This window comes from Onychomys torridus, chromosome 10 (genome assembly GCF_903995425.1).
Source record: "Onychomys torridus chromosome 10, mOncTor1.1, whole genome shotgun sequence".
Lineage (NCBI taxonomy): Eukaryota > Metazoa > Chordata > Mammalia > Rodentia > Cricetidae > Onychomys > Onychomys torridus.
In genome coordinates, this window is record NC_050452.1 from 21,438,480 (window position 1) to 21,457,240 (window position 18,761).

General features: G+C 47.3%; 1 protein-coding gene across 2 annotated transcripts in view; it reads left to right on the forward strand.

Annotated features, from left to right (window-relative positions):
- The window catches only part of Tns3 (tensin 3), a 239,156-nt gene that overhangs the window by 53,232 nt on the left and 167,163 nt on the right, over positions 1 to 18,761 (forward strand). For both annotated transcript variants that reach the window (XM_036200396.1, XM_036200395.1), the window contains exon 3: positions 9,219 to 9,256. Coding sequence is in view for 1 of the 2 variants with exons in the window: in XM_036200395.1 (XP_036056288.1) it covers positions 9,219 to 9,256 (38 nt within the window). In the remaining variant the exon portion in view is untranslated. The remainder of the gene's footprint in view (positions 1 to 9,218; positions 9,257 to 18,761) is intronic.

Genomic DNA, 18,761 nt, shown 5'->3' on the forward strand with positions numbered 1-18,761 from the left:
ACTTATATTACTTATAAACTGTATGGCCATGGCAGGCTTCTTGTTATCTAGTTCTTATATCTTAAATTAACCCATTTCTATTAATCTATAAATTGCCACGTGGCTTGTGGTTTACCGGTACTTTTATATCTTGCTTCCTTTGTGTCTGTCTGGCAACTAACTCCTGACTCAGCTTTCCTGTTCCCAGCATTCTCCTCTCTCTTTGTCCCGCCTATACATCCTGCCTGGCTACTGGCCAATCAGCACTTTATTTAATAACCAATAAGAGCAACACATTTATAGCATACAGAGTGATATCCACAGCACTTCTGACAACCCTAGCCGGACCTCTTCCACAGTTCTGTTTTCTTCTTCTTTAAAATGCCCTGGGATGACCCTGCCTGGCTCAGCATTCCCTCTCATCCACCACTATCAGTCTTGCTCTATCCTGAGACATGGTAGTATGTCTGAATCTTCCAGAAGAACAAGAAAGGGGAAGAGGCACCTGAGAAACTTTGGTCTCTCTTACGTTATTTATCTGGTGTAAAGTACCAGGTCCCTCTCAATCTTCCTCCTGTACTTACTTCTCAATTCTGGATTTTGACTGAAATACTCCCTATTTTCTGCAAAGAAATTTTGGGTTTCTTCCCGCTGTTCCTCAAAGGTCTGGGTGGTTAGACTTTGAGGTTTTTGTGGGCCAGGGACAGCTGGGTCCTGTTGGTCAATTTTGCAGGCAGATTTTGATTTAAAAATTTTTTTGAGTAGCCTGACTGATAAAAATACAAGTTTTTTTTTTTTGTTTGTTTGTTTTTTTCTTTTTTCTCCATAGCAACTGTGATCTGGATGATTTTAGAGCTGTAGGGTTGATTCCCACAGTATTGCTCAGTCTGTACTGTTCTCCAGGTGCTCATGGCTGTGATGGTCACCACTGGGGACAGCTCAAGAAATTGCTTCTGAGTCCCCACATAGGGTGTTGGAGAACATGAAAAGCAGAGTGATTCACTCACAGGCTTGTGACAGGGTCCTGTGCTGTTGTTCCCTTTGTGGGAGGGAGCCAAGTAAGTGCAGAGTCAATGACACAGACTCTGGGAGAATGTCAAAATGACAAGCCCAGTTTATTCAGGAAGAGGCAAGCCCCACCTCACCCTGGGGGAAGGTCTGATGAATATGCATCTGCTGGTGTGACATGGCTGCCTCTCATTGGTCAGGTCATCTCCAGATCATGTCTCAGCTGCTGTTGCTAAGGCCCTTAGGCAGATCCAGGTTGGCTCTTAGAAAGTATCTTTTTCACTGGTTTGGGCCAGCTGGTCCTCAAGCCTGTTAGAGATGAGTCATCCCATACAGGCTCATTTATAACTTGGTAAGTATCTGTAGTGTGTGTTGTATAAAAGACTCTGACAACCTTGTCAGCCTTCATTGGATTCCCAAAGCTCATGGAGACACTTTGAAGAATAGCACTTCCAAGACGACATATAGCAATGTCAGGCTTTTTTGAGCCAGATGGCTATGATTTGAACCACGACAGTGAGAGCCTGAATTCTTAAGCCTGACTTTGCTAACCCCTCTGTGACTAGGGGGTTGAAGTATGTGGTGTCAACTTTGCTGGGGAGCACAGTGTGTAGGGGAGCACAGTGTGGAGGTAGGCACTGAATCTGGGATCAAGGACAGGAAGGGAAGCTCCCTGAGTGTAGTCTGCAGTGCTGAAGGCACCAAGCCTGGCCCTTGAAGCTGCTGAGCATTCCAGTTTTGCAATCAATTAAATGCAAAATCTAGTTATTGCCTGAAACATCTGTCGTGTTTTCTGTGTATTGAGCAGACTTGCCTTTCAAATCCCTTGTTTAAAAATTAGATGACTTTTTTCCTTCTTGATTTCTCAGACTTCATTATGTTAGGAATGCTGCCTCTATATATGTATACCAGGCAAAAACATTGGCCACTTTCTGATGACTTTGACCTCTAAACAAATGGGCATTTCTTATTTTTTTCCACCTTACATATTGCAAATTCCCACCCCCTTGTGTTCTCCCCCACCTTCTGTTTGTGGTATTTACGGCACACCAAGCATTGTAAAGGTTTCAGGCTTACCTACCTTTTCATGTATGTTCTTGTTCCTTGGAACTCCTACCCCTGCTCACTGTCACAAAGATATTCTATGACGGCTAATGCTCATTTCTGTCTCTCCTGTTTCCTAGTTGGCACATCTGGAATCCATGTAGTCAATGAATGCTGTTGGCTTTTTCATGGACTAAGCAGTTTGCCCATTTTTGCTCCCCCACTTTGAAGCAACCTGTGATGTTCCTCCTGTGTCAGCTTCTTAGGAATGGATGAGTTCTTCACATTTGTTTCATGTTCTACAAAGAGCTTTGTATCTTCTTGCTTGGGCTTCTGGAAAGTACTTTCACATATCAAACCTTTAGCAAGCATGATTTTTAAATAACTACCTCATATTTTACTTGTAGATCTCTCTCTCTCTCTCTCTCTCTCTCTCTCTCTCTCTCTCACACACACACACACACACACACACACACACGCGCGCGCGCGCGCGCGCGCGCACGCACAATTTTTTTTCTAGGTAATTTTTCTTTTCATAGCAGAAAGGTCACTGCTATCACAGGTCTCTTTCTCATTACTGAAGGTGGTAGCAGCAGGAGATGATTTGGTCCTTGTTGAGGGGAGCTGGGACAGCAGCTTTTTACTTTGGTACAGCTTCTGATAGATGTTTGCATCATTGGCTTAGTGATGGTGGAACCCAGTCTGCTCCAGACACAGAAGAGCCTTTGCCTTTTGGCCCACCACATGTTTAAGTCAGGCTCACCCGGGAGATGTGCTGTCCTGGAACTCACTTTGTAAGAGCCAGATGGCCTCAAACATGAAGTCCTCCTGCTTCAGATCTCTTGAGTGCTAGCTAGCTTTATGAGCATAGGCCACTGTGTCTGGCTTGTATTTCTTTTTTCTTTTTCTTTTCTTTTCTTTCTTTCTTTTTTTTTTTTGAGACAGGGTTTCTCTGTGTAGCTTTGCGCCTTTCCTGGAACTCATTTGGTAGCCCAGGCTGGCCTTGAACTCACAGAGATCCACCTTGCTCTGCCTCCCAAGTGCTGGGATTAAAGGTGTGCACCACCACCGCCCGACCTTGTACTTCTGTTTACTGTTTGTAAGAGGGATCAAGAATGTGAGAATGTGACTTCCTCTGTGGTTACTGTGGAAGCTATTAGGACAAGGTGTGTAAAGCAAGTAGTGCTATGGCAGCCAAACCTGCAAGGCCGAGTCTGCTAGTGTGGTGTGGGCTTTCTCCTGGGCTAGGAGGTGCAGGGGCTGGTGGCCCAGGGCCCAGCAGGGTACCTGTGTTCCCATTGTGCAGACTGACTTCAGGAGCTTTCTCTTTGTAGAGTCCAGCTCCATTCACAGAGTGGATGCAACCTGAAAAGGGCCCCTTCTCTTCTTGTGTGTCTTGTAAGACAGTAAGGGACTTGAGAGAAGTCAGTGTCAGAAGTGGATCTCTCTGCCATTCTAAAAGCCTCAGTCAAGAAGGATGAATGGGATTATCATCTGTCGTGGGGTTGTCGTTGCTCACGTAAGCCACGATGTCTTCACTGTCACCCTCGGTTTCAGGTCAGTTAGAAGACCTCGTAGACCCCTGTAGCTATGGCCCCTGTCTATCACCATTTAACGTGCTAGGAAGGGAGACTGTTTAAAAGGAACAGCAGCATACTTATACGAGAATATAAATATTTTTAGTGAAGAATGACTTCCTCAAAACTCTCATTCACAAAAAGGAGAAGTGAGGCATTGTTCTGTTTTTCTTTCCTGGGGAGGTGGGACTCCCCTGCTTTCTTCTGCATTCCATCTGTCTGAATACTGGGTAGGAGCTGGAAAAGCATGTGGCCCTGTGTCAATACACAGGAGCTTGCTGTCGGCCTCTGAGATCACTCTGGGCTCAGTTTTGATTTCACATCAAAACTAAAAAAGGATCATTTCATAAAGATTCGTCTCTCTGTGGTGCAGTCTGAAATGGAATTAATACCTTTTTCAGCTACATATGCTTCTTTGGCTGTTCTTGTGTTTGAGTGGATCTTTGACCCAGTGAATATCACAGTGCCAGGTCATTTGGAAGTTCTTATCCATTGACTTAGATTTCCCAATCTTGAGGCATCTTTTTTAAAAATCTCAAAACAAACAAACAAACAAACCCTCTATACTTGTTAGTCCTGTCACTGGTGATTTTATCAGAAAGGTCTTGAGTTGTCAAGCTTCTGGTTTTGGATGTAGGTCTTTTGAAAAGAGAATTTCCACTTGAAATCTGAAGTTTTGCCCTTGGTGTGACAGGCTCACTTTGATTAACTTCAGGAATCTGGCAAGCAGCCCCTTCATATTTTGTTTGCCAAGGTTCTTTCAAATAAAAATGGTGTTCCTGAGAAAGTCACTAGTTTAGCTGACAGCTCAACAGCTGCAACAGTCCTGTTGATGATGGTCCTGTTCTCACATGGTTCCACTCCAGGTTGTCCTATTCCCACATGCTGTGATGCTCATTGCGGACCCAGACACCCCCCCAACCCCTGCCACAGAACAATGAAGAGGTGTCTACTGGAGTTTTACATCAGGATATTCTTCTTTCAAAAATACTTACTTATTTATGTATACGGTTGTTTTGTCTGCATGTATAGCCACACACCAGAAGAGGGTATTGGATCCCATGGGACTACAGTTACGGAGGTTGTGAGCCACCATGTGGTTGTTGGGAACAGAACTCAAGACCTCAGGAAGAGCAACCAGTGCTCTTAACCACTGAGCCATCTCTCCAATCCTTGTCAAGATATTCTTATATATTTTTATATATTCTGATATATTTTTAACTCGAGTAACTGCTGGTACTGAGTCGAATGGTAACTAGTGCAAGGTGGTCTTGTTTCCCAAGTTCTTGCAGAGGCACCAGCGGTTTCCCCACTGTGTTAACACAAGAGAAAGGGGAAGAGCTGTATGAAAATATTTTGGCCTCATCAACCCATTATGAATTCTTAGGGACCCAGACGTCTACAGACTCCCTCTGACACCCATTGGCTTAGACTATGCAGGATCTAACTCTTTGTCTAAGGGTGACCTTTCTGTGACTCACAAGAGGATGGTGTGAGGGGGAGGCTAGACTAAATATGACTCTGTAGGCGAGGAGGAAGTGGAAGACACTGGACAGGCAGCAGACACTGGCTAGCACAGGGGCAGGAGTCTTCCTAAAGCGTTACAGAACATGTGCATGAAGGTTCCCAGAGCATGCTATCTTTCTGAGCAATGCTGTATGGGTGTGAGAGTGGTAGAGGGGTCTGAGCCAGCTGGGAAACAGTGTGGCATCAGTGGATGGATGAAAGGCATCAAGCTGTTACACCTGGAGAGCTCAGGGGAGGGACCATGAGTATAGGTCCTGTGGGGACTGTGGAGACTGAAAGAACACCCCTGAGCCCCATGAGCCTGGTGTTGAGGGGAAAGGTCATAGGTCGGGAGGAAGGAAGCCGATCTGTTAAATGGCATCTGCTGGGACTCTGAGCAGCTGATGGTGGCATTGACAGATGCTGCTATGTCCTCTTTCTGGTCATCTTTCATATGAGGAAGCTAAAGGGACTCTGCCCTTCAGTCTCGGGTACACTGGGTGATTTCAGCAGGAAGAAATTGGTTAGGATGCTGAGGGGCGGAAGTGGATGAGTAATGGCATTGTTTTCTTTTTTTAATTTTTAAATTTATTTTTACTTTTTTTTTTTAATCTTTAGACGAGAAAAACACACAGGTTGATCTAAGACTCTACAAACCAAAATGTTCCAAAACCTAAAATTTGGATGCATAAAATGTTTCAGATTTTGGATTTATGGAATAAAACCATAAGCCAGTATAATCATGAAAACATTCCCAAATCTGAAACCTCTTGGTTCCAAGTATATGAACCAAGATAGGCTACAGGCCATGGACTTAGGAATTGATTTTCATTTGGCAAATGATGCAGGATCTGGTGGCATAAATGCCTGTATTCTCAGCACTTGAGAGGCTGAGGCAGGAGGTTTGCCATAAGTTTGAGGTTAGCCTGAGCTACAAATTGAGGCTCTGTCCCAAGAACAATGGCAACAGAGTTTTTCCCATTCTTTCCTTCCTTTTTAAAATTTTCAATTAGTTGGTAAATTAAGATTGAGTTACTTTTATATTTATATGTATTAGTGTTTTGCCCGCATGTTTATCTGTGTACCATATGTGTGTCTCATGCCCATGGATGTCAGAAGAGGGTGCCAGAAACCCTGGAACTGGAGTTAGAAACAACTATTAGGCACCGTGTGGGTGCTGGGAATTGAACCTGAGTCCTCTGGAAGAGCAGCCAGTGCTCTTAACCACTGAGCCAGCTCTGTAGCTCCATCCATTTATTCTTAGTAGTTTGGGACCATTTGTTTAGTAGGTAGCTGCTAAACATTTTTGAAAGTCTAGAGAGTAATTGGAGTGTATTAAAATGTGTTTGAAATTGTCAGGGAGCAAATATTATCATCATTTAAAAAAAAAAAAAAAGCAAGCCCAGTATTTAAATCAAAGTGCCCATTCTGGGCAGATGGGTGGGATTGGCTGAGAGACAAGACAGATGGGGACTCTGCCTTTGTGGCCTGTGTGTCTGTTGGTGGGGAGCTCTAATGATTTGGGGAGCTCCTGCTTGCCGGTGCCTTCCTGACTTACATACCTGACAGACCAAAGGCTGTGTGTTATCCCGCTGGCTATGGTCTTCTACCAGCATGCCTGCAACAGGTCGTGATTGGTTCACTGTTGATGTCTGAATGTGTCCTCAGGTCTCATCCAGACTCTGGCCTCCCCTCAGTAAAAGGAGGAGCAAAGATGAGTGGCTTCTTCCTGGGATATGATGAGGCTTTAGGAATGCCTGTGCAGGATGCCGTGGGCGCTGACCGGTGAGCTGCCTTGGTGTGTTACACTGGTGTTGCCCTTGGCAGAATCTGATAGTACACAGCAAGGACTCTCTGTCCTCCACCTTGCAGCCTGCCCCGAGAGGTGGACCGTCAAGATGATCTGACATGACAAGCCATGGGGTCAGAGGCACTGAGGTGGGCCCCAGAGGCAAGTGTAGGATAGTCAGAACGGACATTGGAACGAAGCTGGGGGTGGACAGGGGGTAGGTGGGGAGCTGTCAGTGTGGGCCCACTGAGGACTTTGAGTTCATGCTGAGGTGGCTGAGCTTTTCCTGTGGGTGATAGGACATTGGCTCATTTTCTGTGATGGGTCATAAGGCAGCAAGCATGGACACCAGAAACCTGAACTAAGGACAGAGATGGCTGGATTTGGGCTGTGAGCATGCTGTTTGTGCCTTGGTACAGCTGTAAGCATCCGCTCTTTCTCGCTGCGTCTTGGATTGGGAATGGAAGATTTCAGGGACCATGTCATTCACACTAGGCTTCCTCTCAGAGACTGTCTGCCAGTGAAGGCCTGGCTGAGGTTGGCGTCTGCTGTCACTGAGACATCACACTCTTGGAGTTGGCAGCCAAACTGGCCAAGTGCTGCATGCTGGCTGATGGCTTCAGTTTCTTTCCAAATTGGCAGCTCTGCAGCAGGGTTTGCTAAAGTAGCCCCGTAAGGGGGCAGAAGCCACATAGCATCCCCTCGGCCATGTTTGACTAATGTGTAGACAGCAGTGATTCGCCGTACATGGGGCTGGAATATTGAGGTCATCGCAGAGGCTGCCTGCCATGTGATGATTGCCATCAGCTGCTCCTGGGGTGTGCTGCCCCCTCATATCTTAGTTTCTGCCTGTCGTCCACTGCCTTGACTGGCTTCTGTTCAGGTTTTTAAGCTCTCATGGAAGTCCGATTGTTATCCAGTGGAAATCTTTCTTGATTTCAAAATCCCTGATCACAATTATGTGTTGTGCTGATTGGAAGATGAAGAATAAATATTTGTGGTATGTATTCTAACAAGTCTCAAAAGCTTGGGCAGACAATGGAAAATCTAGATCACGCACAGATAAAAACCTAAATAACTCCTGGGTTTCACAAACTCCAAGGCCCTGGGCAGACTTATCTGTTTCAGCCTTACTTAACTTTCTGTGGACCTTTGTGGTCCAGAAGGCAGAGTGTGGAGAGAGGCAAAAGTTTTCTGAGCTCCTGGACTTAACAGCACCAAGCTGAGATTTGGTCCCTGTCTCTCTGATCTCTGAGACCATGTTGTCTGGGCTCTGTACACTTCTGCTCTGGGCATCACTTTGTAGTTTGAAAGCAGGGGCCCACAAAGGATTCCATTTGACATTGATAGTTCTGTGAGGGGGGACGGGTCCAGAGAGGTCCTAGGATTTGCCTTGGGCAGCCCTGCTGGACTGGTAGAGCCCAGATAGGAAATCTCAGGCAGGTGCCATGGAGAAGGCGTTGAGGCCTCTGTGGTGCTCCCAGGGGCGGTTGTGGTGGGCTGAGGTGCAATTGCTTCATTTCCCATTGTCCTCATCCTGCCCCTCTCCCACGTATGGCCTTGTCACCGTCCGCCTCATGCTGCTGCTACTGGCCTTTTATTCCTTGAAGCCCAGCTGCGGCCTGCCTCTGGGCCAGAGGGGAGGGCCTGTGAAATCCACATTGGTTCCAGCACCCCATCTGCATTGTTGGGGCCTCCCATGACACAGGACCCGCTCTGCTCACATAATGGCCCCTGTTGAAGGACTCTTCTGTAGGAATTTAGACATGAATTTATTCTGACAGTGCCTGCTTCGGTCTCCCGGAAGTGGAAACCTGTGGAGACCAAATGACCTCGTGACTTTCTCGCTCCTGGGAGGGCTCTGATCAAATGCCTGGGCTTTGTTCCTTCTCTTTCTCCTTCTCTTCTTCTTTCCTCGGGGATAAATTATAACTTCTGTGTGTGTCCTCAGGTCCTACTTGCCTTCTTGAGGTCTCTAGTTTGGCTGGATGAAAGCTTTTTAGCCAGTCTACATAGGACCCCACTCCTAATAAATTTCTACCTGGGTTGTCCGAACTTTTGTTACTTTTTCTTCTTCCTGTTGTGGGAATGGAATCCAAGTCCTGGTACGTGCTGAGCACATGCTCAACCACATAGCTGTAACTCGGCTCTTTGGTGTCTCTTGTGTCTCAGCTTGTATTCTCGGTGCACAGCCACCTCTTGTCAGGGAGAGACCTCCCTCCCAAGCCTGCCTGCTAAATTTTCTCAAGGAGGGAGACCTGGCAAGCGTCACTTAAGATTGCTTGGCTAACAGACATTCTTTCTCTTTCTTCCAGTCTGCAAGTATTCCTGCCACAAGAAATGTGAAGCCCAGGTAAGCATTCCATGGCTTTCCCGTGGGACTTCTTTGAGCTGGCCTTCACTGACTGATATGCAGAGGGGGATGGGGCCTCTGGACTGCAGCCTCAGAAAGGAGCTGGTGGAAAGAGACCAGCCAGGGGATACTGCTGAGTGCGGCTTGTCACTTTCATCTCAAGAACAAACCCAAAGAACTTTGAAATCCATGTTTTTAATTATAGAAAATAACTCTGCAGAATTTGATTTCAGATAAGACCTCAATCACCCTTTTCTGGCCATGCCACCAGCTCCTTGCCAGTGATGAGTGATCCCGACTTTCTCTGTGCGTTTGGCATCTATTCATGGGGCAGAGGCGTAGAAACAGAGTCAGGGCACGTGGTTAGCCTGGAGGAGTGAGCTGGCTAACTTTGAGGGTAGTTAGTTGTTCACCGTGGTTGGGGAAAACCTGGGCAGCCTGGAGTAGGGATCATTAGGCCGTGTGTGTGTGTGTGTGTGTGTGTGTGTGTGTGTGTGTGTGTGTCCCCAGAGTTCTTGAGAGCCAGGTGGTCCCCTGGTTACTGTGGACTGGCTGCCTTGCCTGTGATGAGCACAAAAGTGAGGGGGCCTAGAAACGAAGGTGCCACGGGCTTACCTTATCATTCTTCCCCTTCTCTGTGCCACAGCTCTAGATCTCCTCACTTTGGGGTGGCCTTCAGTGTGACTACAGCCCTTCAAAACCTTGCTAAGTCAAACTGTCAGCAGTCTTGGTGAGCTGTCCCTCTGGCTGTAGGGTGAGGGAGATGGGCTCTGCTGATGCTGGAGACCTCATGGGTCAGGCTGTTCCCAGATCTCCATCCTGTCTTCAGTCTCCGAACTGGAGCATGTGCTGGAGCATTTCAGCAGAACATGAACCACCTGGCTTCCCATGCATGTTTTCCAGCTTCAAACGACTTCCATCATTAGGACAACTGGTGGTGGGTCAGGTGGAATAATCCTGGGTAAATGCTGAGCTGGCAGCATGGACTTCTCTCAGGGAAGTGCCATTGCTTGGTCCTGAAGCTGCCACCTCCAAGAACAGAGCAACCAGCCAAGAACAGAAGCCCTGGGTGTCGAGTGACAAGGGACCAGCCATGCCTGCAGGCTCAGCTCTTCCCCGTAAGCTCTGGGAGCACTGGCTGACTTCCATTCTTTCCGAGCATACACCACAAGCCAGTGTCATGAGAAACATTACAGTGTCTCATGTCACTCCTACAGTACTCTGTTGGCTTCTAACTGCCCATCCTTCAGATATAGGCACCAAAACTCAGAAAGTGTACCAGGAAACCAGCCATCCCATGTACAGCACAAGAGCTCAGCTCACAGCACTTTGGGGTTTTGGCTGTTTGGGTTGTTTAATGAAAAAAAAAAAAAATGCTGATTTTTGGGTTTTTGTTTTGTTTTGTTTTTTACTAAGTGAAATTGACTCATTTTCCTAGGAAAATGTCTGGGTCCATATATTTCCAGAAAGATATCTGGGTCTACCACTTTCACTCCTTAGGGGTAGGGAATTTGGTGGACATCCTCGTCTTCAATGCTGAAGCCGGAGCTTCATTGAATGTTTTCTTTGTAAGAGTTGCCGTGGTCATGGTGTCTCTTCACAGCAATAGAAAGACATGGGATGTGTACTCATATATGTCTGTACGTGTGTGTGTGTGTGTGTGTGTGTGTAGGAACTATGCCCTTCCTGGTCCTTACATGGTCTTTACTAATGTGTGTGTATGTATCCCTGTGCAGCCTCCCTGAATGCAGCTTTGTGAAGGTTTATACTTGGGTCCCATATGAGACCTCGTCTGTCTTGTACTGATGGGGTGGTATGTGCCCCATGTACCCTCCTTATTGGTGTTCCTGAGGAAGAGAGCTAGGAATGGTCACTGAAGCATGTGGTTGGGGTGTGATGGAGTCGATTGCCATGATCATTGCTTTGTTTGGTTAATTCCACCGTCTTAGATGTATGTCTGTGCCTGTGGTTGCACCGAGGATGTGGAGGGGGTTCTATAAAGAGGACTGAGTTACAGTAGGGAGACTGAGTCTTAGTAGGCAGACAGACATAGTGAGGAGACGAAGAAGCCCCAGTATGGTGGATGAGGTTACTATCTTCCGAAGCTATTTGATAGCATATCCCTCAGGCCAGGCCATGAGGCTCAGTGGGCAGATGGAGGGAGAGACCTGGCCTTTGGTCTCCTTATGGTTTTTGGGTTGAAAGTAGGCCAGTCTACCTGCTGTGGTCTGAATGACTGTGTCTCTAGCTTCATGTGTTGAAATGTAACCCTGTATGTGATGGCATTAGAGGGTGGAGCCTCTGGGAGGTTATTAGGTATTGTTGGGTGGGGCCTTATGATTGTTTGGCTTAGTGTCCTTATCAAAGAGACACTGGAGAGTTTTCTTCCCCTTCCATCAAATAGAGACTGCAGGAAGGCACGATCAGGCATCCAGAAGGCAGATCCTCACCTAGCGCTAAACCTGTTAGTTCTTTGATGTTGGAGTGCCCAGCCCTTAGATCTATGAGCTGTAGATTCCCATCATTGATGTCAATGAGCTTGGATGGACTATGGTTGGTCTGTCTGAGCCTCAGTTTCCTCATGAGTGGAACAGATGAACAATACTTCTTAAATTACACACCCCAATGGCCTTCTCTCAGACACTGAATGTGATAATGCTGTGTGTGAGCCCTAGGGAAGTCAAGGAGACGATGTGAAATCTCTTGAGAGTTTGAGATCTTACTGTTCTGCTCCCTGGGTGCCGAGCTGATTCATTTCAGCTCCGAAACGGTTTGGGCCTCATGACTTGGTTTTTCTCTGCCATCAGTTGACTCATGAATATGAGGGGAAAGGGAAGGAGAAATACAGAAGTTTTAGGAAAGCAGATGTTGATGAAGAGGAAGAAGAGGGGCTGGGGATTGTCCCTGTAACGTACACAAGAACCAACCTTGTCTTTGCAGTCTGTGGTTGCCATGGACATTGGCTATTTTTGACATCTGCCCATGCCGGGAGTCACACTTCAGGGTCCTGAATCATCAGAGCTCTCCCCATGGAGATTGAACACCAGTTAGCTGAGCTGGAGCACATCTGGGACAGCACTGAGCAGCCAGCAGGTCCTGGCATTCAGTATCTGCCGTAGTCCACCAAGGACCAGTCTCCAGCACCAGGGCTCCATGGTATCCTCAGCCTGTAGGCCCATCCTCAACCTTACCTTCCTAAGCTCCGTTCTATCTGTGACACATCTAAGATGCCCACTCCTCTACAGAGAACATGGCAGGGCTAGCATATGTCTCTTCTTCCTATTGCTCTTTTGCAGCATACGCAGGACAGGGCTGTCACAGATATGTATTTCTATGAGGACCAGGTGATGTTCGAGGTACATAGGGAAACCAGTGCTTTGCTTTGTGTTAACCCTCAGCTATGGATGTCCCTGCTCTGTCTCATTGCTTTGTGTCCAGACTAACGCTCCCTCAGGCCCCAGAGCATGAGGCAACTCTACTGTCATAGAAACAGGGTCCAGGTGATTCCCCACTGTGGGAGGGTGACTACACCATGAACATTTGGGAATGAATGAACTTGGAGATGCTTGCTCCGGCTTCAGCATTGAAGACGAGGATGTCCACCAAATTCCCTACCCCTAAGGAGTGAAAGTGGTAGACCCAGATATCTTTCTGGAAATATATGGACCCAGACATTTTCCTAGGAAAATGAGTCAATTTCACTTAGTAAAAAACAAAACAAAACAAAAACCCAAAAATCAGCATTTTTTTTTTTTTTTTCATTAAACAACCCAAACAGCCAAAACCCCAAAGTGCTGTGAGCTGAGCTCTTGTGCTGTACATGGGATGGCTGGTTTCCTGGTACACTTTCTGAGTTTTGGTGCCTATATCTGAAGGATGGGCAGTTAGAAGCCAACAGAGTACTGTAGGAGTGACATGAGACACTGTAATGTTTCTCATGACACTGGCTTGTGGTGTATGCTCGGAAAGAATGGAAGTCAGCCAGTGCTCCCAGAGCTTACGGGGAAGAGCTGAGCCTGCAGGCATGGCTGGTCCCTTGTCACTCGACACCCAGGGCTTCTGTTCTTGGCTGGTTGCTCTGTTCTTGGAGGTGGCAGCTTCAGGACCAAGCAATGGCACTTCCCTGAGAGAAGTCCATGCTGCCAGCTCAGCATTTACCCAGGATTATTCCACCTGACCCACCACCAGTTGTCCTAATGATGGAAGTCGTTTGAAGCTGGACGATTCAATACACATTTCTGAATTTCCCTCTAGCCAGGCACTGAGCTGGGCCCAAGTACCACATTGACTTCAGGGAATTTCCAGCCTTGCCACCCTGAGGACCACTTGGGAGCCTGGGTCTGCCAGGAGACACTTGTCTGCGTTCGGTGCAGTCTATGTGCTTGGTGTTTTAGAGAGGGGAAGTTGGGGGGAGGGTTGTCCTGAGCAGGGAATGTAGAGTCTTATGCATGCCGGGCAGGTGGTCTGCCCCTGAGCTGCCAGTGTGACAGCTGCCTTATAAGTTGTTGTTGGAGGTCAATGAAGTTATTCCTCGGGTGTTTATATGTTCATAGCAGAATGGAAGGGAAAGCAGACAGAATTCTCCCTGACTCTGCACAACCTCTCCCGCCATGAATAACCCCGGTTGCGACTGATGGCCTCCACCGCCATGTCTTTCTCATCTGGAGCATATTCAGCAGTAGGACTCAGTCTTGGTGTTCTGTTTTCTGTTACTTTTCTCATCATGGTGACAGAGATACCTGCTTAAACAATTTCAAGGAGAAAGGATTTATTTTGATTCATCTTTTTAGAGGTTCAGCCCACTGTTCTTGGCTCTATTGACGCTAGGCCTCAGTGAGGCAGATCAGGATGGTGGGAAAATGTCAAGGAGGCACTGTCTACCTTGTGGTGGACAGGAAATGGAGTACAAGGGGCTGGGAACCAGGCCTAAGTTTCAGAAGTCCTGAGTGCCCTGTTTCCTCCAGCTTGGCTTCATCCACTGAAGTCTCCCACAACCTCTCCAAACTCAACCATCAGCTCAGGAGCCCAGCACAGCATGTGAGCCAGTGGGAGACATGTCTCATATTCTGTGAATTTGGGCAAATGTACAGTACAGTATATGTACCATATAGAGTATTTACCCTGCCATAAAAATCCCATATGCTCCCTTCCTATCCTGGCTTCTGGTGTCCCCCAGTTCCAGGGTGTTATGTAGGTAGAGCCCTACAGCAAGCAAACCATCCAGATTGGTTTTGCCCTTCCACAGGACACATTTTATACCTTCTCTCGGTGTTTTCATGGTTGTACAGTCTAGTTTCTTTTAGTATCCGTGGTGCCTCTACTGTCCCGATGGCAGTGGTGCATTTATTCGTTCATATCTTGCTTGCTCTGAGTTATCACTAGTGTGAGAAGAGCCATAAGCATCTTCAAACTTGGCCCTTTGAGGGATATTTTTGTGTTTCCCAAGTGGTCCCTTTTCAGGGAAGCTATTCTCACTGGCTTACTTGGACCTAGTTTAGGGAGGAAACTCACTGAAGCTTTGAGAGTGGGGCCTTTGTTCCTGAGAGGGAGGGCTACTTTGGGGCCCAGGATGTGGGGATGGCCTGCCTGCCCATAGGGAAGCCTCTCTGTGCCCTGAGCTCGCCTCTGAGTCAGCGATCCAGGTGTAAACTGTTTGTATGCAATCAACACCTGGCCCATGTATAAAAAATTCATGTTTTTAAACTCAATATAATCTGAGCCCTAAACAAGGCCATTGATTGTGAACTTGGGGAACTTCATTGAATGGGGCCAGAGAGGAGAAACCAAGGTTGTTTTGCTGTTGTTTGCTTTGTGGTTTCTTCTGTGACAGGGTCTTACCTTCTAGCTAAGGATGGAGTGAAGCTCACTGTGTACCCCAGACTGGCCTCCATGCCAGTCCCCTACCTCTACTTCCTAGTGCTAGGAAGAGAGGTGTTAGTCTCTGCACTGGCCTACCAAGGGCTTTGAAGCTGCCTGTGATGTGTGGCCAGATTGGCAAGAGGGACCGTATTGTCTTGTGTAGTTAGCAGTGTAAATGTCACTTTGTGGTGACATGTTTGCTCTTCAGCACGGTTCCATATTTAAGCTATGTTTGTAGAGGATTACTTTTCCTACCCCAACAATAGGCCCCAAAGGAATTATTGCAGGTGTGCACCCCATAATGATGCTTTAGTCAACAGTGGGCTGCCTATCTGATGGTGGTCCACGAGCCTGCGTCATCTGGTGATGCTGTAGTGACCCTGGATGTGCAAACACACTGTATGGTGTTTGCACAGCAACAGTCTTGCGTCACCACATTACTCAGAGTACATCCCTGTTGTGAAGCAGGCAGGGCTATATACTCTTTTGAGATACTACCTTCGTTTTAAATCAACACCAGGATTTTAAAAACTACCCTTTGGAGTCTTCAAAAGTTGGCAGCCCATATTATGTTGTTACAAATAAAATAGACCTAGATGTAGCTCTGGAGTGAGTCTGTACCACTTTGCTCTTTGATTTGACTCTTTGGCTGTAATCTCTTATTGGCTATGGTTGCTTGTATGCAGGAAGCTGAGGTCTGGTACAGGGAGAGTGTCAGTCCTTTGGTCCTTCACGAGGTCTGGGTCAGGCCGTGTACTTGAGGACTCTTAGAATCTTTACCGTGAGAAGCTACCTTCCTGCGGCCCTTGATGGGGCCTGGAGATGATGGGCTGATGGCAGTGAGGACACACTATAGCTGCAGGTAGGTTTGCTTTGAGTTAGAACTTGTGAGGTTCCATGGAAACCCACCTCTGTGCTCCATCCCTGTTTCTCTCTACCATGTCCCGAGGAAGAAGGTCCCCTGCTGACTGGGGAAGTGTGCAAGGCCATTGTTGTCACCTGACCTTCTGTAGTCTGGTTCTTACCAGTGAGGAAGGGCACTGGAAAATATCAAAACAGTTACCATATTTGTGTGTGTGTGTGTGTGTGTGTGTGTGTGTGTGTGTGTGTGTGTGTGTGTTGAGAATAACAAACACGTGACCACTTGCCTTGGGGTCATACAGAACATGGTAGGGCATTGGGTCTTGGAGGTATTGAGTCTAGAATAGAGGAATAGAACTCAAGACCAACTAGCTATGAAAAGCTGTTCCTCAAATATAGATACTTGGTGAATATTTTTCTGCCTTCTGGTTATGTCTTTGAGTACCTGAATTTTGTGATAGGCTGTTTAATTCATTTGTTCTGGCATGGCCTTTTTATTTTTTTTAACAGAATTGTAAAATGGAAATTCCCATGTATTGCTATGTGAAGCAGTCTCTAAAACTTTCCAGGACCTATATAAAAATCCTGGGTCTGAATTCTAATTCTACCTTGTGTTAGTCTGGTCTTCTGTGAAATTATGACAAGAACACCTTCCCTAGGGCTTGTGAAAAGGACGTCAGCCCCCTTGCTAGCCCAGGCCTCTGGCTTCTGCAGGAGCGCTCTCTTATTCATCTAGAGCAGTGGTTCTCAACCTGTGGGTTGCGACCATCAGAAAACAGGTATTTCCGGTGGTCTTAGGAACTGATAAGACACTGCTCAGTAGCAAAATTACTGTTATGAAGTAGCAACAAAAATAATTTTATGATTGGGGGTCACCACAATGTGAGGAACTGTCATAAAGGGTTCAGCATTAGGTTGAGAACCACTGCTGCAGAGGTCCCATGGCCCCCTCCAGTGTTGGTGGCTGCAGGACTTTTCTGAGGCATGGTAAGCAAGCACTTCCAAGCAGGGCGGGAGATCTGTAGCATCAGCTAGTGTGCATTTAGGCAGGAAATTCTTCTCGAGAATGCTGCCTGTTTATCTCATTTAGAGCAGTTTTTGGAGACTATCAAAGAGCAGTAACACCTGGGCTGTGGTATCTCAGGTGCCTCCATCATACTGGGCTACAGGTCTGTCCACCTGGCCTGCTGCCCTGCTTCCTGGCTCTCAGAGTCCTGCATTGTCTGCCTGGCCAGGCCTAGTTTTTTCCCAGGGTGGCTTTTGTGATTCTGATCCATTGATTGTGCAGTCAGGATGACTACCTGGATTTGAATCCTCACCTGTGTGGGTGCTAGGGCTTCCTGAAGAGCAGGCCTCTGCCCCCTTCTTTAAGAGGCGTGCATATGTGGGTGTTCATGTCCATGTCCTCATGTATTAAGTTTCAAACCTGGGACAAATTGGCTGACATATTTAACATATCAAAGCTGACCTGGTGGCCAGGTTCTCCCAGCATCCCTCAGTCCCTGCCTGTTACAGGGTATGGCTGGTGTACGCCACCCTCTACCCTGAACTCTCTAGCCCCCAGAATCTCTTCCCTACCCACCCCTTTTGTACCTTTGGCTCCTGGCTCCTGCACCTCTCTCCCATCTCACATGGCTCAGGGTCATGACAGCTCTGGACTCTCCCAAATGTGTCTGCCTCTGGCCAGGCTTTCCCTTCCGTCTCAGTAAACTTTCTCCCCTTTCCTTCATTGGGTGCATCTGTGCGTGTGTGCTTGCCCGTGTGTCCTTTCCTGCTATGTATATGAAAGTCTGTACTCTTCCCAGGGACTTGCCTGCATCCTCGTTTTCCAGGCCAACCCTGCTTAATGGTGATACTGCTGTGTGGTCACCAATATCTCTGACTTTTCTCTGTAGACCTGACTGGGCTTGCATGGTGAAGGTTTGCAGCTTCTGGATGCAGAAGGCTGACTGGTGTTCCTGGTTGGCCTCCATAATGAAGATATACCTCCTTCGTCATCAGCTACTTGTGCTAAGGGATCCACTTTGATATGTTAAATAGGCACCTCAGCATTTGTCTCAGGGTTTGAGGCCTAATAATTATCGGCTTGGGAAATGGTTGCAGTTACTTTTAGCTCTGCCTCCCATCCCTCCTGCTTTCTGGTCTCTGGAACAATGTCTCCTGCCCCAGACTTGCCCCAGTGTCTTTTCTGCTGTCACTGGCTTTCCTCTGTAGGAGTGCTTGTGCTTGTCTTCTTTATGTCTCCGTGGTTCCTGCTAGCCTTGCTTTCTCATTCTTATGTGTGTTCGCCTGACTTCGAAGCCCACGGCATCTCCTAGTTCAATGACACCTCTTATTCCTTCCCTTCCCAGATTCCACTCATCTTCTTTACAAGCGAAAGGCCCACCAGTGGTGATATCTACCCTCACTTACTTTCCTTCTTCTTCTTCCATTGGGGGGATCTTCCCTGCCCCTCAGTTCAGGCACAGGCTGAGGGGCACCCAGCTAGGAGGCCACCAGGATGCTCTTCTTCCATATTTAAGATGCTCTGGAGTCTATCCGTGTGCTCCCCAAGGAAACACATCTCAGAGAAGTTCTGACAGTCTTGGGAATACACCCCTGGTCCAGTCAGAGGGCTTTGCTGTGTCTTTGAGTAGAGGGTCTTCCCAGCATAGTCTTCCAGAGCCTAGAGTTTAGCCTGGGAAAGATGTTCTGAGGCTTCTTCTCCCCTACCAGGACTTTTCTGTCCTGTCTGGGCAGGACACTTTGGTGGTGTCCCTATAGGCTGATCCATGGAAGGGGGGAG